The 24,558-nt window shown below is 33.4% G+C and overlaps 1 protein-coding gene across 1 annotated transcript in view; it reads left to right on the top strand.

Moving 5' to 3' along the window:
• LOC143062078 (SCO-spondin-like) overlaps nt 1-24,558 on the top strand; it is a 79,045-nt gene that overhangs the window by 46,681 nt on the left and 7,806 nt on the right. Inside the window, exons 22-36 of the mRNA XM_076233930.1 lie at nt 4,005-4,112; nt 4,952-5,001; nt 6,080-6,271; nt 6,683-6,874; nt 8,908-9,099; nt 9,947-10,138; nt 16,716-16,907; nt 17,437-17,628; nt 18,157-18,348; nt 19,310-19,501; nt 19,975-20,166; nt 20,550-20,741; nt 21,192-21,383; nt 22,589-22,780; nt 23,618-23,809. Of these exons, the coding sequence (XP_076090045.1) occupies nt 4,005-4,112; nt 4,952-5,001; nt 6,080-6,271; nt 6,683-6,874; nt 8,908-9,099; nt 9,947-10,138; nt 16,716-16,907; nt 17,437-17,628; nt 18,157-18,348; nt 19,310-19,501; nt 19,975-20,166; nt 20,550-20,741; nt 21,192-21,383; nt 22,589-22,780; nt 23,618-23,809 (2,654 nt within the window). The remainder of the gene's footprint in view (nt 1-4,004; nt 4,113-4,951; nt 5,002-6,079; nt 6,272-6,682; nt 6,875-8,907; nt 9,100-9,946; nt 10,139-16,715; nt 16,908-17,436; nt 17,629-18,156; nt 18,349-19,309; nt 19,502-19,974; nt 20,167-20,549; nt 20,742-21,191; nt 21,384-22,588; nt 22,781-23,617; nt 23,810-24,558) is intronic.

Here is a 24,558-nt window from a genome sequence, read left to right on the forward strand (position 1 = left end):
ACCGCAAAGTCCGCTATAAAGGGCCCGGAAAAAAACAATGCAAAACAATTCAAACAAGAGAACTTACGGCCTTATTTATGTACAAAAAAAAAGAACGAAAAACAAAACGGTAACACATAAACAAACGACAACCACTGAAATACAGGCTGCTGACTTGGGACAGGCACATATATACATAATGTGGTGGGGTTAAACATGTTAGCGGGATATAATACAATGTGTTTCCCTCAGTTTTCCTTTGTAACCCGGATTTGTTTTTTTCTCAATCGATTTATGAATTTCGAACAGCGGTATACTACTGTTACCTTTATTTATACAAACACTTATTTGGTCTGAAGTGTGCTGCATTCTACTTAGTAAGCGGACTGTAATCTGATATCTTGTTCAGGAAATAGTTATATCACCCACACATATATATGAATAGGTATAAAGATGTAGGACAAACTTTCCTCTCATTTTACAATTTCCAATAATCTATGAATCTTTACTTTTCAATTCGCAGAATAATAATTATACCATATGACTGTTGTTTTCTAAAAAACACTTAATGTGTACATGAAAATTCTAAGAACAATTAGAATAATTATAAGTAATCAGCTCTTAAAGAAAGAGGGAGACATGAATGTCAAAAATTAATATCAATAATAAAAGTGTAGCTAATTATATATTTCAATTTTTTTTTTATTCAACGTCTTATGAAATCATTTTGTCAAATTTGGCAAGATCACATGACATGAACACTTGTCTATAGTTTGATACCATTATGCTTACCGTTAGATCTACTTTTTGATGGTAAAGGTGGTGTTTTGATAGTTGATACCCTGCATATATTATTCATTTCTACAAGTGTTGTTACTTGCGAACTTTTGAATGGTCAACTTTAATTGATGCATCATTTGTGACAACGATTTATTAAATTAGTCAATTGTATAAATCTAGAACATATAAGACAATATATCTCTATTTGTTAAATGTGTTTGAGCTTTTGATTTTATCAATGACTTTCTGACTTGAGTTTTTCTTTGTGTTCAGTACTTTTTACTTTTTTTTATATATCGAATTAACGATAACTACCATTTTCCAAGCTTAGTGGTATGCATTAGTTTCCCCTTGTTCAGAAAACAGTACCGACTGTAAGTGATACGAAATAGTATACGTAAATGTATGTAGCATCTATTTCATTCAACAAAAATAATTACAAAAAATTGACATTGACACTCTCTACTTTCCAGACAAATGTTTATTAAAACGGAATGATTAACTGCGCAGTAGTTAGTTCCTGTTCAAACTCCGTACAGTGATCGTTTCCGTTCCGGAACTATTTTCCTTTACATTATTGTAGAGTAGTATGCGGATCGGAGCTTAAACTGCCGGGGAGTTTGGTTTTCTGATGGCATAAAGCTAGTTCCCTAAACCGATTGACCTCGAAGTGGATTACTTGTAATGACATAATTCAAAAATCGTCCTTGTCTACTACAATTATAAATATGCACTTTGTAAATAATGTATAAAAATATATTCAGTTTTAGGCAAAGACATGAACATATAAATATTTTCGGAAAACAATGAAAAGCGTTATTTTATCTAGTATGCAGCTTCGGTTTATTCTACTGTGAGAACAAAGTCAATATCCGTTTTTGTGACATGTCAAGTTTGCATAATCTTCTTTTAAATTGGAAACTTATATAAAGAACATGTTGCAGAATTTAATTGTTTACTTATTTTAATTACGCACAATTGGACAAATGAAAATAAAACGTTTGATTTTTAACCTATGATATGGATCGTTTTCCATACCAAATAAAGCGTTTGAAAGTGCATTAATACATTCGTAGAAGAATAAAATGTTTCAATCGATTAATAGTCTTAGATAATTTTCACTAAAAAAATAGTATAATTTTTGTGACATCCCCATTGAATTTAAGATTTCAATGTATGACATAATAATTTAAGTCCTTTTTTGTTTGAATCTCGAATTATTATTTTTGTAATCTTCATTTAAAAAAAAAATAAATGATAATAATTATAATTGTCTTTGCTATGTCATTATTTGTACCCCAAAATTGTCGACTTTTAATACAAAGTTATTAGTTAAGTGTAACAATCCACTTAAAATACTTACTACTTAGATAAGATGTTTTATCCGAAATCAGTTATTTTAAAAGTGTCTGAATAAGTTTACAAGGAACAATCAACAGTCAAGGACGGAGATCAATTCAAAAGGAAGTACAATGCCGAGCCAAAAAAAAAGGCTCAAATTAAATGTAACAAAAATTTCTTTTGAAAGTCCAATTCAATTTTGCCTATTTGTGGTATATTCTCCACTTTGAATGATACTGCATGTTTTAATACAATACTGAAACCGATTTTCTTTGTCAATGTTTTCCATCTCAAGAACAAGAATGGAATGCTTTTTATTGAAATTTTATTGTGGTGTTAAATAAAGGCAACAGTAGTATACCGCTGTTCAAACTCATAAATCCATGGACAAAAAACAAAATCGGGGTAACAAACTAAACCTGAGGGAAACGCATAAATATGAGAGGAGAACAACGACACAACACTACAATGTAACTAACACACACAGAAACGGATCAAGAATCAGACAAAATCCCACGAGAATAACAAATATAACATCAAAACTAAATACATGAATTTGGGATAGACAAGTACCGTGACACGTCTTATCGCAATGTCAATTTACACTAAAAAATAAGAGAAAACAAACGACGCAACGTTAAATTGTAACACACACACAGAAACGAACTTTAATATAACAATGGCCATATTCCTGACTTGGTACAGGACATTTTTAAAGGAAAAAATGGTGGATTGAACCTGGTTTTTCTGGGTAAAAGTATTGACCAAAGATATTTTGTAAGAACAAACAACGCTTTAAATATCACACAACATATAATACTATAATTATATTTTGATATCAAAATAATGAAACTGCATCGAGTAATATCTGTTTTTCTCTAGATCTCTATCTCTCTGCATATCCCATGTAAACAAAGTTGAAGACCAGAATGGTAGATCGGGTGTCGATTGCCATCTTGGATAGTAAAACAGCAGTAAACTATCGGTCTAGATCTTTAATGAAATGTGCAAATTTAAAAAATGTATACAATTCGTTTGTAAGCTTCTTTTCTTTTATCTAAACGAAATAAACTATGTTTTAATCAAATGCATGTTTAGGGCATTTTTTTTACATTTTATTTTTATTTTGCAATGCAGTGGGAAATAACTCATTAAAAAATTTAACATTTATAAGGGAACGTGTTTTGAATTTACCTTTTTGTTTTGTATCAAGAGAACAAGATCAGTGGCCTAAATGTTCCTTCTTTTTACAGAAAGCGCACTATAAGACCTATATTCTCATATATTTTATCAAAAGGGTTTATCGTTTAGTTTCTTTTTATCACACTAAATTGGGGTTTCCAATCATAGTTTTCGTAAAAACTGATAATTTTACTGAGCCTGTAACAGCCCCTTGATCAATACTTTTTAATATATTTTTTTAAAATGCCTAAAATTATTTACATTTTGCCAATTATAAAAATCATAGTGGTTTTAGTTAAGACCCAAATAGATGTTTTATGAGTCCCAATAAAACAACTCTCCATTAAATAACAATTTGTAAAAAATAGACCCCTAAAGGTCAAAGTATGGCCTTCAAAACAATGTCTAGGCTTACACCGAACAGCAAGTTAAAAAGGGCTCCCAAAATGACTAGTGTAAAACCACACCAATAAACGACAACTACTATAAAACAGGTTCCTGACTAAGGACAGTTATCAGAATTCAGCATGCAAACGAATGTAACCATTTTACAGGTACATGTACCAACCTTCACCCTTACCTGAAATAATAATATAACATCACAACATAGAAAGGCACACTTGTTGTAAATATTTCAAGGTCTGTGTGATGTCTTTGTGCGGTATTTGCCATTGCGTTTTTGAAGTTAAAAAACTGTGTTTACGTATGTTTTATATTAACAGTGTGTGTGTAGGATTTCAGACTTACAAATGTTCACAGACGTCTTCTCAATACTATAACTACAGTCGGGCATGTGGAACATTCGGGTGGAAGAGATGTCGAGGACAAAAGTAAATTGCAGAATTAAATGGACATAAGTTTTTACGTTCTTGAATAAGCATAATAAAATGTGTTTTTTTTTCAAATCCGTCAAAAAATATATTTATAAAAATGAGAAAACAGTAATGCCTTATTGAGATAAGCAGATATTGTATGAGTGCTAATGAGACAACAATCCATCCAAGTAAAAAATTAATAAAAGTATACCATTATAGTTCGGTTTTCAACACGGAACCTTGGCTCACAACAAACAGCAAGTTATAAAGGGCCTAAAAAAAAATACTAGTGTAAAACCATTTAAACGGAAAAACTATGCCCACTTCTGGTTATCGTATACAACTAAGTAATATATTCGGAACGCGTAATAGTCATGAAAGAAATTTATTCGCCGATCTATGAATCAAGACTGCCTGAAACTTGGTAACAACTTTGTTCGAATATACTTTACATTGTAATTCGTTTTCAAATCCATTGCTCATCAACTTCCTGTCAATTCAAAACTGACAGATGGGTGTTTCTGAAGAGTATTTGAGTATTTATAGTATTTAATGCTTATGGTTTTTTTTAACGATTGTTCACCATTCCTTGATTCAGAAAAATAACGAACATGATACATTCAAAGCCACTGGCTGATAACGAAGAACTTTTTACCTATACGAATCATTGTGTAAAAAAGAACCAAGTATGTAATCATTTGCTCTACATTTGAATGCTTGTACCCAGACAATAACGGACTTTCCGTTTTTGAATTTTCCTCGGAATTTCGGTATTTTTGTAGGATACTTATCTCAATACCAGTTATATAAGATATTCTTATCTCCTTTTCTTTTTTTTTTTCTTTTTTTTACAGGAGACGTTATTACAAGTCTTATAAAACATGTACACGACAGTGTCCATCAGGTAAGAATTGTTATCAGCACAAAACATAAACAGCGTGTACTCATTTACATGTTTATGTACGAATATACCAGGATGATAACTAACGTATTAATTTACCTCGACACCTTATTCTCGGTAACTCCAAAAACAAGGGTTACAATTTTCAAGCTTAAGGATGTTTGCTCCTCTTGTTTTGAGTTTTTACAAGTCGTCAGAGTCCCTTGTTTTTATCCATGTATTGCTATTAAAAAATGTGCCTGCTTACTCCTACAATTTTTTTCTTCATAATTGAAATACATAAAGTTAAAAATGCAATATTTGAAAATCTTATAAAAACCTTTTTTTTTCATAGTTTCAGAAACCAAAAAGCGTCCAATATTAAAAGTATAAAAACTCTAGAAATAAGCATTTCCCTCAAATTTTTCAATGGCTCGTACCTTGAAAACAAGCACATGGACCCTTCATTTTCTAATATTTTTTTAATTCGTAATTAATGATTCAATTCTTTATAAATAAAAGTAGCATCCGAAGTAGTTTTTAAATATTACCTCAAAACCTAAGATTAATTGTTCTAGGGGTTGTATTTTTGAAGTCTTCGTACTCCTCATTGTTATAACTAGTGTTAAGTTTAGTAATTTTATCATGATTTGGTGCATCGGTTGATACCTTAAATGATTGATTCTGATTAACAATCAATGTCAAATGTACATATAAGAATGTCTTTTTAAATTACCCTCTTACAGACAATTTATCAATTTAGACTCTTTGATATAATATATTTACTGAAATTGTTTTTGCTTTTTGTTATTTTGTTGTAAAGACTTTAGACAATTGGCTTGGACAAACACTTATAAAAGTCTCAAATAACTTCACCACAGCATGATAACAAAAACCACTCCACTTAACATCCCGCAGTTTGTTAACGTTCCTATGTACTTGTATCACTTGAAATACTTAATCTTCTCTATTTTCGAAATTAAACGGTATGAAATATTGCACATGTTATTGTATATACAAATCTGATGAATATATACATCAGAGTTTTTGAATTTGATATTGAATTTCCAATTATTAACAACTGCTTTTATACAATACTCAGTTGACGGTTATTGGAGCTCTTGGTCAAGTTGGAGAGGTTGGTCAACATGTACGAAGAATTGTGGAACTGGTGGACAAGTAAGGACAAGAACAAGATCTTGTACAAATCCAAGGCCACTTAATGGCGGACAACATTGTTATGGAATCACCACTGGAATAGAACGTAGACAGTGCAACACCAATTCATGTCCAGGTCCGACCAAAAGACATTTGTTTTAAATTCCTTGTTTGTATTAATTAAATTTGATATTTCGATCAAAGACATGTTACAGATTAAAAAAGTACTTATTCGCATGGAAACAAAAATTAATCTGTATTTGTATGGTTGATTCAAATTATACCTCAATTCGAATAAAGAAAAAACTATAATTGCATTGGTCTACACTTTTCCTTTATATTGTCTGTTATTAAACAAATTGAACACATCTAAATATGAATACTATAATTGAAAGAAAGTATGGATATAATATCATTTAATTATACAGAAATCTGAAGACAGAAAAACCCCACATACAGTAGTAAACATGTAAACAATAAATAGTTGTCCATACAGTATGACAATTTCTATATGTAAAAAATAATAACTCTTGATTCAATACTTAAGTTGACGGTAAATGGAGTTCTTGGTCAAGTTGGAGAAGTTGGTCAACATGTACGAAGAATTGTGGAACTGGTAATCAGGTTAGGACAAGAACAAGATCTTGTTCAAATCCAAGGCCACTTTATGGTGGAAATCGATGTCCTGGACTCACCACAACAGTAGCAAATAGACAGTGCAACGTAAATCCATGTCCAAGTATGTTCAAATTTATATTTAGCTAGATTTTATATTTTGTTCTTGCGATGAGAAAAACAATGACTACGTACTGCTAGTGAAGACAGATCTGCTTACTCTCCACGAGCAACTGCATCTCTTCAAGTGTGTTATGGTGTTTTGGTGCAAATTTTTAATTTATGTAGTTTTTGGACTTTAACTTTTTTTCCCGCTTATTTCCTACTTATTGACTTAATAAACATGTCAGTCGAATCATCGTACTTCATGAAATTATAATATCCTTCATTAAGTAGAAAGAGTTATGGTAGAGTGCAAAACATTTATATATTATGATATTGTTATCCAAGGCTTGCTGTATTGCCTGAGGCAATGCCGAAGGCCAATATAGCTGGCCTCGGACAAATAACAAGGCCAATACAGGAATACACGTAATAATATCTTTATTAATTAACTACAGTGTTACAATATTTTTTTAATTTTTAATTCACAAGAGATAAACAGTTTTACCTTGAATTGGAACAATTAAAATCTCAGTTTATTTTTATAAGATGCAATATCAAATGATTTGGTGTTATGTCCAGGTGTCTTCAGCATTTGCTCATCTGATTATTTTTTCTACCCTTTCCAGTCACTATAAAGTGTTACAACTTATACGCAACACATAAATAGTAATTGGGGAGGTACTATACCATTGCGTGTGTTATGCAGAAACAAATTTAATATATTAAAAAAAATTAATAATGTTGGAGTTGAAAATGATACAACTATCCATAATCTAAATGACCAAAGACCGAATATTTGGACAATTACAGAATGCCTGGTTCGGGTTTAAAAATAAATGAGTTTACAAAACATTAGAAGGGAAAGTGAACAGAAAATCGATTTGTACCATCGTAAAATGAGGTCGTCAAGAAATGAACCTTGTGATAATCTACTCGTTCCCAAAACCTGAAATAATTCTATTGTCTGCTTTCAAAATGCCTTTTAAATGAATGTGACCGTCTTTATTCGAAATGTATGCCATACTGAACGTTTCAGCATGTTAATGGTGAGTGTAAGAAAACTGCGTCTTGCAGACAACTGTTTACTTTCAGTTTGTATCTATCGTGATTTTCGATCTAAAATCAAGAAACGTATCTAAATCCTGTATTGGCCGGATCAGAACTCGGCCAATACAGAAAAAAATCTATATTGGCCGAGTTATTCTGTGTTGGCCGCGTTTACACCTTATATTGCATAGGCAGTTTTCATCATATTAAGTCCAATAACAGTGTAGTTAATTAACAATGATGTATAGTTTCAAGCATATTTTCTGTGCTTCACTCTATGGTATAACTTAAGCATTTGAAAGTTTTGAAAATAGATTACAAATAAAAGAACCTTGACATGAAAATAAGCCATTCAATTTTCTTCTATCCTTCGTAAAGTCATTCGAAAACATAAAATTAATTACAGTCAACGGCGGGGAGTCCTCTTAAGGAAATTGGAGTCATTGGACATCGTGTACAGTGAGTCCCATTCGGTGGAGCGTCGCAGTTTAGAGATAGAAATAGGATATGTTCGAAAACGGAACCGAAATTAGGCGGTATTCAATGTGTTGGTAGTTTATCTGAAACTGCTTCCCTTCCATGTAACTTATCACAATGTCCTGGTGAGTTCGCCTGATGAAATGAGCACCACACAGAAAAACTATGTTAAGGGGATTAAGGGTCTTTAAGTCAATGAATGTGTGTATAACAAAAATATCAGGAGTAATACAAGACATTAAGAAAGCTTGGGTGTCTAAATGATCACAGAAAGATGATTCTTAAACTTCTGTAAAAAATCCTGGGTCATATAAAATCTGTACGCCAATTTTGAGTTTGGAAACTAGCCAGATAAATAAAAATAAGTTTATATTCTATATCATCAAGATGTAACTAGAATGTTTCTTATTAATATGTGTATTGTCATTCTTAAATTTAAACACAAAATCAACCCAACCTAATTTTGGAAAGTTTTAATTATAGATTTGCAGCTTATTTTTTTATAAAAATAAAAATTGTGTATTTTAGTCAACGGAGGATGGTCTCCGTATGACACTTGGAGTCCTTGGTCATCCTGTAATGTCACATGTGGTGGCGGAAAGAAGACTAGAAATAGAGAAAGAACATGTTCGAATCCAGTTCCTAAATACGGCGGGAATCAATGTCAAGGAAATAGAACAGAAACGTCTGCTGATTCTTGTAGTTCCACACCATGTCCAAGTAATTAATACATTTAGCCAATTTGTTGAAATTCATTTATCGTTACAATAGTAATAAGATTTTATTACCACATGAAACGTGATGCAGAGGTAAATGGATAATAGCCGAACTACAAAATAAAGGCAATCACCAGATATTCTGAAAAAATGAATAATGTAGATAAAGAGAATTCGATATCTAATAACCACAAAGATAAAAAAAAAAAACGTATAGAAGCCAACAGTACTAGTTTGTCTTCAATAAATGTAAATCAAACTCTATACTGTTAGACCCAAATTTAACAGAGACTTTTAAAATGTCTGCCGTCCAAAACAAAATCCTTAAATGACAAAAACATTACGTTGTGTCAACTGAAAGCAATCAACAGATGACCACAAACAAGTTTGAAGAAAGGCAAGCGGCAAGATCATACATGTAACTTTCAAATGACTTCAGTGAAAATTTAATTGAACAGAGACTATCAAACATCTGCCATAAACACCCATTGTTCGTTGTCTTTTTTAGCTTTGAATCTGTTTTTAGAATAACATCTCTCCTTGAATGTATATTTGAATAATAGGAAATGAAGGGATATAGACAAATATGACAGTAGCCATACATCAGAAAACAAACACATGAAAATAAAATACCTGGTCTTTATCAATAGACAAAATTTAATACAATATAACAAGTTCTTAATTAGTGCGAGTTAACAAAAAATTTGAAAATTATGTATTAAAGATATACAATCATCACATGATTCCTAAACATGACAATATCAAAATTTGTTATACTGATATTACTATAGTTTCAAACAATACACAAATAATTAGATGCCGTTGCAAGGTTAGGTTTTTTTTTATTGTAGTTGATGGTGGTTGGTCTTCATTCGGAAGTTGGAGTCCTTGGTCCTCATGTAATGTCACATGCGGTGGTGGAACCAAATCTAGAAGCAAAAATAGGACATGTACAAATCCAGAACCAAAATATGGCGGACAATCGTGTAATGGAAGTACAACCGAGACATCTGCAGTCTTGTGCAATTCTATGGCATGTCCAAGTAATTAAATCAATATCTTTTATATAATTTATTTATTCCATGTTTTATACATTATTAGTTTTCAAATTATACCCTTTTATGGAGCAGCCGTACAATTTGAACATATACTGAAAGTTTAATTAAACAGAGACTATCAAACATCTGCCGCAAACACTCATTGTTCATTGTCATATTTAGCCTTGAATGTGTTTTAGAGTAATATTTCGCCTTGAATGTGTAACTGAAAATATGACAGTAGCCATTCATCAGAAAACAAACACATGAAAATAAAAACACCTGGTCCTTATCAATAGACAAAATTCAATTCAATAGACCAAGTTATAAATTAGTGCGGGTTTGAAATTTGAAAATTATGTATTTAAGATTTACACTCATCATATGATTCCTAAACATGGTCCGAGACCACAATTGTCGTCCCTTGACTTTCGTTGTTCACAAATATAGTCCCTAGTGTTGACAGTGGGTTACTTGCCATTAATTTTTATACCCCTTCCAAATCTATTTCTCCATGTTAAATGCCTCAAATTGCAAGTAGGGGGTGAAATTACAATGTAAAAAAAAATTGGGTCCAGAATTTTAAAGGAAAGTAGTAATTTGGTCCAGCTGAAAAAGGTTTAAAATTAGCACTTCGGAAGCTGTCATTAGATTTCAAGACGCCCTAAACATAAAATTGCCCATATTTTGAGTTAGAGCCGATGAAGTTTTCTATAATTTATATATAATTTGTCCCAAAAGTAGTACAACACACTGTAAAAATTTGTTTGAGAAAGCGCAGGTGGGATTTTTTTTATTTTCATTTATGTTCTAAAAGAAATGCACTACGAAATAATTGTGGTCTCGGGGTTAAGAGGTGAAATCTGTAAATATAGAATCTGTACTTTGGCAACTTCCTTAAATGCTTTGGTGGTGTCAGTTTGTCAAATAGCATGAAACTAAAGGATTTAAACTTTTATTTTATAGAATTTAAGCAAAAATGACCAATTTTGACATTTTATGGTCAAAATAGGCATTTTATAGCTTTTTCAATATTGATGCATAAATGCCACTCTGACTTTCTATCTGACAGGTTTTTATTGGTCAATATTTGTGTTTCTATGCCCTTATCTAGTTCTTTTACTTATTAATGAACTCTGAATCTACAGAAAAAGAAGATTATCTCAGACAATATGTGCAAAATGTGTTGTATAAATGACCCTTGTCTAACGCCCTGTTTGGATGAAGTCAAAAGTGGGGAGCTTGGTACATAAAATTTGAAGTCCATAATAAAGACCTCAATAAATTTGTATCAAAAGCACTTTACAATGTCTATTTTACCTGTTCCCTTTCACATACTATCTTTCTTTTCTTCTGTAGGATAGCAAGTGGTTTAAATATAAGCCTGTTGAGAATAAATTGCATGCAAGTTTTTCCCTAAAAAGGCAAAAATCTTTGTATCAGACCATACTGTTTGTAAGAAAAGTTAATTGCAAGAGTCTTTTTGTACTCAGATTTGTTGTATCATGTCACATGAGTATAGAAATGATAAAAAAAGACACAAATTTTTATTTCTTATAGCCTCAATATGCATTTTTTAATGTAAATATGTGGCACGGCCTAAATTGACCCTAAATTTTTCCAGTCTTATTTGGCCTAAGACCCTTTTAAACTAATATGATATGTTATTTGTAACTTTTCTTTCCATTTAAAGTACTTTCAATACATATGTAAGGATTATTTATAACCAAAAAGCTTCACAAATTTAAAATTTCTGGAAAATATTACATCTTCATGTAAGGCCCCCTTCATTGAAAAACTTCAATTTTTAGGCGCAGGCTCATATAAATTTGACTTTGGAATAATTATGCCAAGTCTGATAAATCACATGAGTACTCTATTGCTTTTAGTACATGATAAGTTATATGTTAAGGCATTTAAAAAGTATTTTTTTGCAATATTTTAATTTTAAAAGCCCCAAATGTTGATAGTTGAAATTTATTAATTTTAACGTCAAAATTTTACACGCAAAGATGAGTATAGAACTTAACTTATTGTCTGTTATATACATCCTATTGTCATGAAACTTTGTAAGCAGTGTTATAATTCATTAAGCTTTAGTCATACCAAGTTTTTTTTAAAGATTTGACAACTCTTTCTATCCTATTAGGTCCGAGACCACAATTGTCGTCCCTTGATTTTCGTTGTTCACAAATATAGTCCCTAGTGTTGACAGTTGGTTACTTGCCATTAATTTTTATACCCCTTCCAAATTTATTTCTCCATGTTAAATGCCTCAAAATGCAAGAAGGGGGTGAAATTTATTGCGCATGCTCGTAAAATCAAGACGCCTTTCCTTGACTACCTTATACTTTTCTAAATTTTGTTAAACTACATCTTGGGATAGCTCTGAAAACATCAGAAACATTGAAAAATCATCCCGAGGAACATTCCTACCACTTATTGTGCACGAAATCATTACATTTGGACTTTACTAAAATTTGATCATTTTCAAATTTTTCCCGGGATCGAGGACGTAAGCGGCTCATTACTACGAAGCCATTTCCGGTCAAATGTAAACAACATTAGAGGATGCATACCCTTTGGATTATATGTGTTACAATAGGGTTGGTAAGATACACACACAACACAAATCAGTGGCAAAAACAATCACCCACTTACCCTTCACGGGATTACTCATTGACATTGGCTGACATAGCTGAACTATCAAACAACAAATATACTTGTCTGTACGTATGGGCTAACAAGAACGCCAAACCCAATGTTATCAATGATACTACATACTTCCGATCACTACTACTAGTATTAGCAGGAGTTGAACAGAACCCTGGTCCTCGAACACCAAAGTACCCATGTGCTATCTGTAGCAAAGCCTGTAAATGGGGTCAAAAAGCCCTTGCATGTGACGAATGCGACCACTGGTACCATGCCACCTGCACTGGAATAGACACACTAGAATACACAGATCTAGCAAACACATCTGTTTCCTGGCATTGTGTAGTATGTAACACCTGCAACTACTCAACTGTACTTTATGACCTACTAGATTCGGCCGACATTAACACTTACTCGGTATTATCATCAAACCAGAGTTATGCTAGCGCGTCAGATTCTCTGATGTCTAGCCCTGGTCATCCACAAGCCGCATCATCACCAAAGCCAAACAAACCTAAGGCTTTACCATCAAAACGACAGCAGAGTTCACTCAGAATACTCATTATCAATTTTCAGAGTATTAAAAACAAACGTAACGACCTGCAAGTTTTACTGGAATCTACAAGACCAGACGTCATACTTGGAACTGAAAGTTGGCTATCTGACAAGATTCATAGTAAGGAGATCTTCCCAGATTCCCTAGGTTTTAACATCATTCGTAGGGACAGAAAAGGAGACCCGCATGGAGGGGTGATCATAGCAGCACGACATGACCTTGGCCTCACACAGAGTTTTTGTAGCGACAAAACAGAACTAATTTCAGGAAACATCAAAATAGGACCTAGGAAATCAATATCGCTCAACTGTTTTTATAGACCACCAAATAAACAAGACCTAGAATATATAGATATAGCAGTGGCAGAAATAAAAAACCTACGTGAGAAAAATAAGAACAATATTTTCCTATTAGGAGGTGACTATAATCTTCCGGACATTGATTGGACCTCATATGATACCCACAGCAATCAAGTACCAGCACAGGTCAATCAAGCTTTTAGTAGGATGACCGCAGACCTGAGCGTCCAACAATTAGTGAACAAACCAACAAGAGGGGAGAACACTTTGAACCTTATGTTTACATCCCATCCAGGTCATCTTGAGAGATGTAAGACACTTCCTCCAATCGGAAACAGTGACCACGACATCGTACTGTTAGACCTAGCAGCTAAAGTAACAAGACCCAAACCTACTAGTAGAACCATCAACCTCTGGAAAAAGCCAATATCGAGGGAATTAACAAAAGCCTTACTGATAACTTCACTGAATTTCAAACCACCAATTTCAATGATATCAACGCAATGTGGAATAAATTCAAGAGCATCATCATGAAAGCAATGACCACATACGTACCAACTAAACAGACCAAGGAGAGATACAGCCACCCTTGGATGAACACACAGTTACGTAAAATTAGCAACAGCAAACAGCGTGCATACACCAAAGCTAAAAGAACCAAAAACACTAAAGATTGGAAACGCTACAAATTTCTCAAGGCAAAGCTACAGAAAGAATCTAGGATTGCTCATGGAACATACATGGAAGACATCATAAGCACAGACCACAAGGAGCAACCAAAACGATTTTGGTCCTACATTAAGAGCAGGAAACAAGAATCCACAGGCATTGTTACACTCAAAGACAACGATGGACTCCACAGTGATACACCAACTAAAGCTTCAATCTTAAACCAGCAGTTTCAATCTGTCTACACCAAAGAAGACATACATAACATGCCACATATAGGACCAAGTCCATACCCAACTATGGACAACATCAGAGTCAGCCAGGCGGGAGTTTACAAGCTACTCCGTGGGCTAAGACCATTCAAAGCCACTGGGCCTGATGAAATTCCAGCCTATATACTCAAAGAAGCAGCTGAACACATATCACCATATCTGACCATACTTTACCAGAGATCTTTGGACACTGGAATTATTCCTGACGACTGGCGAGCTGCCAACATTGTCCCAGTCTTCAAAAAAGGAGAAAAACACAAAGCTTCTAACTATCGGCCAGTCTCATTGACTTCAATCTGCTGCAAACTATTGGAACATATTGTTCATAGCACCATCATGGATCACTTTGACCGCCACCAGATCCTTTGTGACCATCAACACGGTTTCAGATCCAAAAGATCTTGTGAAACACAACTCCTGATAACACTAGACGAAATTGGCAAGAATTTAGACCATGGAGAACAGACAGACATCATCCTGCTTGATTTCTCCAAAGCCTTTGACAAAGTGCCCCACAAGAGACTCCTCCAAAAAATGGACTATTACGGAATACGTGGAGTAACACTCAAATGGATACAAGACTTCCTAAGCAAGAGAACACAATCCGTATTGCTTGAAGGGCATAAGTCTGGCCCCCTAGACGTCATCTCAGGGGTGCCTCAGGGAACAGTCATCGGACCCCTATTATTCCTGGCTTACATTAATGACCTGCCACAATCAACATCTTCTGATGCAAGGTTATTTGCGGACGATTGCCTAGTATATAGAAAAATAAAGAATGTAAAGGATAGCGAGACACTCCAAGACGACCTTAACAAACTCCAAGAGTGGGAATCACGATGGCAGATGAATTTCCATCCTGAGAAGTGCATCGTGATACGGATTACCAACAAAAGAAACCCACTAATAAGGAACTACCAACTACATGGTCACACACTAGATGCAGTCGAGCATGGGAAATACCTGGGAGTCACCATAAACAATGACCTACAGTGGAAGACACATATCAACCAGACGGTAGGCAAAGCATCAAGGACACTAGGCTTTCTGAGAAGGAACCTAGAACGGTGTAAACCAGAAGTCAAAGCTAACGCCTACATCACCATGGTCAGACCTACCCTGGAATACGCCTCCACTGTATGGGACCCTAACCAACATACCCTTGAAAAAGACCTAGAACAAGTACAGAGAAGGGCAGCTAGGTTCGTGTACAATGAATACCAAGATGTATCCCCAGGTTGTGTCAGCTCCTTAATAGAGAGACTAAAATGGGAGCCTCTTAAAGATCGCCGCTGCAAAGACCGACTCACCATGGCATACAAGATCCGCAATAGATTGGTGGATATTGACCCCTCTAATTATTACAAACCCGGAGATTCAAGGACCAGAGGAGGCCACCGCATACACCAACAGCGCACTCTAAAAGACCAATACAGGTACTCCTTCTTCCCAAGATCAACCAGGGAATGGAACACTCTACCGGAAAAAGCCACAACAGCAGCTACACTAGAAGAGTTCAAGGCCAGCCTTACCATCCTGCCAGAGGCTTTGACAGGAGCTTCACACACCTAGATCTCCGTTGACCCCAGATGTACATAGTTTTATTTGTAAATAATTTTCCTGTAAATAGTTTTTATTAAGTGAGGAGGGAAGGCCTCATGATTTCACGAGCAAGAGTTATTTATACACTCAAGAAGAGTCCGACTCTGTACTAAAAGAAGAAGAAGACATTACACTGTAAAAAAAAATTGGGTCCAGAATTTTAAAGGAAAGTAGTGATTTGGTCCAGCTGAAAAAGGTTTAAAATTAGCACTTCGGAAGCTGTCATTAGATTTCAAGACGCCCTAAACATAAAATTGTCCATATTTTGAGTTAGAGCCGATGAAGTGTTCTATAATTTTTATATAATTTGTCCCAAAAGTAGTACAACACACTGTAAAAGTTTGTTTGAGAAAGCGCAGGTGGTTTTTTTTTTATTTTCATTTATGTTCTAAAAGAAATGCACTACGAAATAATTGTGGTCTCGGACCACATGACAATATTGTGAATTGTTATCCTGATATTACTATAGTTACAAACAAAACTCAAATAAATTAGAGGCCGTTGCAAGGTTAAGGTTTTTTTTTTTGCAGTTGATGGCGATTGGTCTTCATTCGGAAGTTGGAGTCCTTGGTCATTATGTAATGTCACCTGCGGTGGTGGAACCAAATCTAGAAGCAAAAATAGGACATGTACAAATCCAGAACCAAAATATGGCGGACAATCGTGTGAAGGAAGTACAATCGAGACATTTGCAGTCTTGTGCAATTCCATGGCATGTCCAAGTAATTCAATTAATATCTTTTATATAATTTATTTATCCCATATTTTATACATTATCAGTTTTCAAATTATACCCTTTTATGGAGGAGACATACATATTGAACATATACTGAAAATTTAATCAAACAGAGACTATCAATCATTTGCCTTAAACGCCCATTGTTCATTGTCTTATTTAGCCTTGAATGTATTTTTTAGAATAATATTTCGCCTTGAATGTATAATTGAATGCAAGGGATGGAGGGGATATAGGATATAGGCAAATATGACAGTAGCCATACAACAGAAAGTAACACATGAAAATAGAACCACCTGGTCTTTATCAATAGCCAGAATTCAATTCAATATACCAAGTTTTAAATAAGTGCGAGTTACAATTTTAAAATTATGTATTCAAGATATACAATCATCATATGATTCCTAAACATGACAATATCGAAACTTTTTATTCTGATATACATTTGTAACTATAGTTTCAAATAATACTTAAATAAATTTTATGACGTTACAAGGTTAGGTGTTTTATTGCAGTTGATGGCGATTGGTCCTCATTCGGAAGTTGGAATCCTTGGTCATCATGTAATGTCACATGCGGTGGTGGTACCAAATCCAGAAGCAAAAATAGGACATGTACAAATCCAGAACCAAAATATGGCGGACAATCGTGTGAAGGAAGTACAACCGAGACGTCTGCAGTCCTGTGCAATTATATGGCATGTCCAAGTAATTTCATCAATATCTTTTTATAATTTATTTATCCCATATTTTATACATTATTAGTTTTCAAATTATACCCTTTTATGGAGGAGACATACATATTGAACATATACTGAAAATTTAATCAAACAGAGACTATCAATCATTTGCCTTAAACGCCCATTGTTCATTGTCTTATTTAGCCTTGAATGTATTTTTTAGAATAATATTTCGCCTTGAATGTATAATTGAATGCAAGGGATGGAGGGGATATAGGATATAGGCAAATATGACAGTAGCCATACAACAGAAAGTAACACATGAAAATAGAACCACCTGGTCTTTATCAATAGCCAGAATTCAATTCAATATACCAAGTTTTAAATAAGTGCGAGTTACAATTTTAAAATTATGTATTCAAGATATACAATCATCATATGATTCCTAAACATGACAATATCGAAACTTTTTATTCTGATATACATTTGTAACTATAGTTTCAAATAATACTTAAATAAATTTTATGACGTTACAAGGTTATGTGTTTTATTGCAGTTGATGGCGATTGGTCTTCATTCGGAAGTTGGAATCCTTGGTCATCATGTAATGTCACATGCGGTGGTGGTACCAAATCCAGAAGCAAAAATAGGACATGTACAAATCCAGAACCAAAATATGGCGGACAATCGTGTGAAGGAAGTACAACCGAGACGTCTGCAGTCCTGTGCAATTATATGGCATGTCCAAGTAATTTCATCAATATCTTTTTATAATTTATTTATCCCATATTTTATACATTATTAGTTTTCAAATTATATCCTTTTATGGAGCAGCTGTGCAATTTGAACATATACTTCAGGGATTTGATAAACCCATCAAATATACAGGTCTTATAAAATGAAATTTTGAATGTGTGCATAAGACTCATAAGTGACTCTCATTTTTTTTAAACTGTTGGTACGCCAAATCAAATATAAATTTGTATATCCATAAAACGAAAAGTTGTGCAAAATGTGGATAAGTGAATCTATACCATGGGGGTATGTATAAGATGTTTTTCTCATTTTTCCATATATTGCAACTTAGTAATGTTTCAGTATTTATTATAACATTATTATAGTTTATATAGTATTTGTTTATACCGTATCGAATCGTTAGTATAATGACTTCCTATACATTTTCGTAAGATACTATGTTTCAATTGGCAAAACAATGGAAATTTAGCACCGCCAACAAATGTTCCGCGAATTGTTCTTTTAATCAGAGAGAAAAAAAAGAAGCCAAACGTGTATTGTCTGCTTTGAATATCATCGGTTAACAAAACTTGTATGGATATGGGGCCATCTAACATACATTCTGATTTCTAATTGTTCACCTGTTTTTATTACATCTATCCACAATGGGATACTCGAGTAATCATCGAATGACGTGACTAAGCAAGGACTATATGCTCTTTGAATTTAAAAAGCCATATATTTTCGAAACTGTATGATAAAATGAAGACAAATATTTGAAATACACGTTTCGATAGATTTTGCCTGGTTTTGTAATCTCATAATCTTAACTTTTCTTTATAAAACAGACATGTGTTAATCATAGAATTATCTCGATTTTATGTACGCTTTGAAGTTGGAATTACAACTTATAACGATCTATGTATCAAAAGTAAGAATTTGTATTCAAGCCTAATGTGTTTTATTCATTGAAGTTGACGGTGGGTGGTCATCCTACTATGTATGGAGTTTTTGGTCTATGTGTAGTGTAACTTGTGGTGGAGGTGTAAAGTCAAGAAGTAGAAATAGGACATGCTCAAACCCTGAACCAAAATATGGCGGGAAACAGTGCATGGGAAATGAAATGGAAAATGTTACTTCTGACTGCAACATGTCACCTTGTCCAAGTAAAGTTATATTTAATCATAATAACATTGCATCGTACATTTAATGTTTTTGGTAATTCAGGGAAAATTTAGTTTCACATAATTGTAAATGTAGTTAAATTGGCAAATTGTAACCCTCAAAAGATAATTTTTCAAGAATTAAGATACGATATACAACAAACACTAACACATATAGTTCATTATGAACGATAATAAGTCTTTTATATGTAGTTGCAAAAACCAGAGAATATGTAATAGAAAAATCGGTGTTGAGTTTCAGATTAACAAAAAGGTTTTAATTTAATGGACACCTTGTTGATTTTGTATATTTAAATATTCATTTCCCTTTCTAACACAGCTTGCAAGAAGACCACGTACGTTTTCACAAACAACACTTGTACATATATATCCATGAGTTGTTCTGGCTAACAGTCAGCTAATCTATTATTCAGAAATACAGACAATGATAAATATATCAATATTATTTATTAAAGTTGACGGTGGGTGGTCATCCTACGATGTATGGAGTTCTTGGTCTGTGTGTAGTGTAACCTGTGGTGGAGGTGTTAAGTCAAGAAGTAGAAATAGGACATGCTCAAACCCTGAACCAAAATATGGCGGGAAACAGTGCATCGGAAATGAAGTGGAAAATGTTACTTCTGACTGCAACATGTCACCTTGTCCAAGTAAAATTATATTCAATCAGAATAACAATGCATCGTACAATTCATGTAAAATGTAATTAAATTGGCAAATTGTACCCCCAAAATAGAATATATTAAGCATTAAGATACGATATAAAATAAACACTAGCACATATATATCATTATGAAAGATAATCAGTCTTTTATATGTTGTTGCAAATACTGGACACCTTTAATGGACACCTTGCTGATTTTTATATTTAAATATTCATTCCTCTTTCTAACACACCTTGAAAGAAGACCACGTACTTTTGCACAAGCAGCACTTGTAAATGTAAATCAATGAGTTGTTCTGGCTTATAATCAGCTAATGTATTATTCAGAAATGCAGACAATGATAATTATATCAATACTATTTATTAAAGTTGACGGTGGGTGGTCATCCTACGATGTATGGAGTTCTTGGTCTGTGTGTAGTGTAACTTGTGGTGGAGGTGTAAAGTCAAGAAGTAGAAATAGGACATGCTCAAACCCTGTACCAAAATATGGCGGGAAACAGTGCATCGGAAATGAAGTGGAAAATGTTACTTCTGACTGCAACATGTCGCCTTGTCCAAGTAAAATTACATTCAATCATAATAAAAATGCATCGTACAATTCATGGAAAAATTAAGTTTCACATAATTGTAAAATGTAATTAAATTGGCAAATTGTTACCCTTAAAATAGAATATATTCAGCATTAAGATACGATATACAACAAACACTAACACATATAGCTCATTATGAAAGATAGTCAGATTTTAATATGTAGTTGCTGAGAATCATTAAGAGAGATGTCGTTGTTGAGTTTCACTTTAACGAAAGGATTTAATTAAAGGGACACCTTGTTGATTTTGTATATTTAAATATTCATTTCCATATCTAACACAGCTTAAAAGAGACCACGTACTTTTGCACAAACAACACTTGTACATGTATATCTATTAGTTGTTCTGGCTAATAGTCAGCTAATTTATTATTCAGAAACACAGACAATGATAAATATATCAATATTATTTATTAAAGTTGACGGTGGGTGGTCATCCTACGATGAATGGAGTTCTTGGTCCGTATGTAGTGAAACTTGTGGTGAAGGTGAAAAGTCAAGAAGTAGAAATAGGACATGCTCAAACCCTGTACCAAAATATGGCGGGAAACAGTGCATCGGAATTGAAGTGGAAAATGTTACTTCTGACTGCAACATGTCACCATGTCCTAGTAAAGTTATATTCAATCATAATAACATTGCATCGTGCATTTAATGTTTTTGGTAATTCAGGGAAAATTTAGTTTCACATAATTGTAAATGTAGTTAAATTTGCAAATTGTAACCCTCAAAATATAATTTATCCAGAATTAAGATACGATATACAACAAACACTAACACATATAGTTCATTACGAACGATAATAAGTCTTTTAATCCTGGTACCTTTGATAACTATTTACACCACTGGGTCGATGCCACTGCCTGTGGACGTTTCGTCCCCGAGGGTATCACCAGCACAGTTGTCAACACTTCTGTGTTGACATGAATATCAATAATGTGGTCATTTTTATAAATTTTCTGTTTACAAAACTTTGAATTTTCGAAAACTAAGGATTTTCTTATTCCAGGTATAGATTACCTTAGCCGTATTTGGCACAACTTTTTGAAATTTTGGATCCTAAATGCTCTTCAACTTTTTACTTCTTTGGCTTTATAAATATTTTGATTTGAGCGTCACTGATGAGTCTTATGTAGACGAAACGCGTGTATGGCGTACTAACTTATAATCCTGGTCCCTTTTATAACTATTTACACCACTGAGTCGATGCCACTGCTGGTGGACGTTTCGTCCCCGAGGGTATCACCAGCCCAGTAGTCAACACTTCTGTGTTGACATGAATATCAATAATGTGGTCATTTTTATAAATTTCGTGTTTACAAAACTTTGAATTTTCGAAAAACTAAGGATTTTCTTATCCCAGGTATAGATTACCTTAGCCGTATTTGGCACAACTTTTTGGAATTTTGGATCCTCAATGCTCTTCAACTTTTTACTTCTTTGGCTTTATAAATATTTTGATTTGTGCGTCACTAATCAGTCTTATGTAGACGAAACGTGCGTCTGGCGTACTAAATTATAATCCTGGTACCTTTGATACCTATTTTATATGTAGTTGCCAAATACCGAGAATCTGAAATAGAAAATCGGTGTTGAGTTTCAGATTAACGAAAGGTTTTAATTTAATGGACACCTTGTTGATTTTGTATATTTAAATATTCATTTCCCTTTCTAACACAGCTTGAAAGAAGACCAAGTACTTTTGCACAAACAACACTTGCACATGGAAATCCATGAGTTGTTCTGGCTAACAGTCAGCTAATCTATTATTCAGAAATACAGACAATGATAAATATATCAATATTATTTATTAAAGTTGACGGTGGGTGGTCATCCTACGATGTATGGAGTTCTTGGTCTGTGTGTAGTGTAACCTGTGGTGGAGGTGTTAAGTCAAGAAATAGAAATAGGACATGTTCAAACCCTGAACCAAAATTTGGTGGGAAACAGTGCATCGGAAATGAAGTGGAAAATGTTACTTTTGACTGCAACATGTCACCTTGTCCAAGTAAAGTTATATTCAATCATAATAACATTGCATCGTACATTTATGTTTTTGGTAATTCAGGGAAAATTTAGTTTCACATAATTGTAAATGTAGTTAAATTGGCAAATTGTAACCCTCAAAATATAATTTATCCAGAATTAAGATACGATATACAACAAACACTAACACATATAGTTCATTATGAACGATAATAAGTCTTTTATATGTAGTTGCAAAATACCGAGAATCTGTAATAGAAAAATCGGTGTTGATTTTCAGATTAACGAAAAGTTTTGTTTTAATGTACAACTTGTTGGTTTGTCACAGACACTAGGCGAACATATAATATAATTATAATCACACATTTGATTAGTTCAAGGTAACGAAGAAGTTTCTTTAGTATTGAGGACACACATATATATATTTACAGCAGTTTTGATAGGCAATGTTTATAAATACGAAACGCGCGTCTGGCGTACTAAATTATAATCCTGGTACCTTTGATAACCAATTATAAATAAATCTTTTTTTCAAAGAAGCCTCAGTACCTTTGATAACCAATTATAAATAAATCTTTTTTTTCAAAGAAGCCTCAGTACCTTTGATAACCAATTATAAATAAATCTTTTTTTCAAAGAAGCCTCACCCCAAATGTTTTGAAAACAAAACCCTGGACTGTTCTCTACTTTAAACCTTTTTTCTCATATTATCTCAAACGAGATAGACACTTCTTGTTTGCAATCTATAAACATAAACTATATTTTTAGATATCTATTTCCCTTTTTTAATACAGATTGAAAGAAGACCACGTACTTTTGCTCAAACACCATATAAATATATCAATATTATTTATTAAAGTTAACGGTGGGTGGTCATCCTACGATGTATGGAGTTCTTGGTCTGTGTGTAGTGTAACTTGTGGTGGAGGTGTAATGTCAAGAAGTAGAAATAGGTCATGTTCCAATCCTGTACCAAAATATGGCGGGAAACAGTGCACTGAAAATGAAGTGGAAAATGATACTTCTGACTGCAACACGTTACATTGTCCAAGTAAAGTCATATTTCATTATGTTACCAATATATTGTATATTTGATTCACATTTCACTTTTTTCTATTTCGGAGAAAATTAAATTTCACTTTATAAAATATAAAAAAAAGTTGTAAAGTTGTATCTTTTATAAGAAAGGATATAAAAAAATACGGTACAACATAAATCACAGTAGCCAATTTTGTTAATTATTCTTATTTTATACATAGTTTCACTTAAATAGAGTATAAGTAAGCGAAATGCTGATGTTGAGTACCCCATCTAATAAAAATGAAACCTAAAAAATGGTGCATTTGTGATAATCCACAAATTTTGAACAAGTCATTTAAGAATATAAAACTCATAGAAAATTAAACCTTACTTTTGTCTTGTACCAGACGCGCGTTTTTTGGTATGATTGCCAATGAGAAAGCTATCCACCAAAATTCAAATGGAATGGATGTAAGTAATTAAAGGCAATCGAACGGCTTCCAGCAACGAAAGAAACCCATACCATATGGTCGGCTATAAAAGCTATAAAAACATACTTGCTTATCAGTATACGAGAGTAAATTGCCTTAAATGATCAATCATTATGTTCAAATGATTCCACTTTACATTTTGTAGATTATGCTATTGAGAAAAGACAAAAACACGATATAATAGATATAGGAAGATGTGGTGAGAGTGTCAATGAGACAACTCTCCATCCAAATAACAATTTATAAAAGTAAACCCTTATAGGTCAATGTACGGCCTTTAACACGGAGC

The sequence above is a fragment of the Mytilus galloprovincialis genome, chromosome 1 (assembly GCF_965363235.1).
Source record: "Mytilus galloprovincialis chromosome 1, xbMytGall1.hap1.1, whole genome shotgun sequence".
Taxonomy (NCBI): Eukaryota; Metazoa; Mollusca; class Bivalvia; order Mytilida; family Mytilidae; genus Mytilus; species Mytilus galloprovincialis.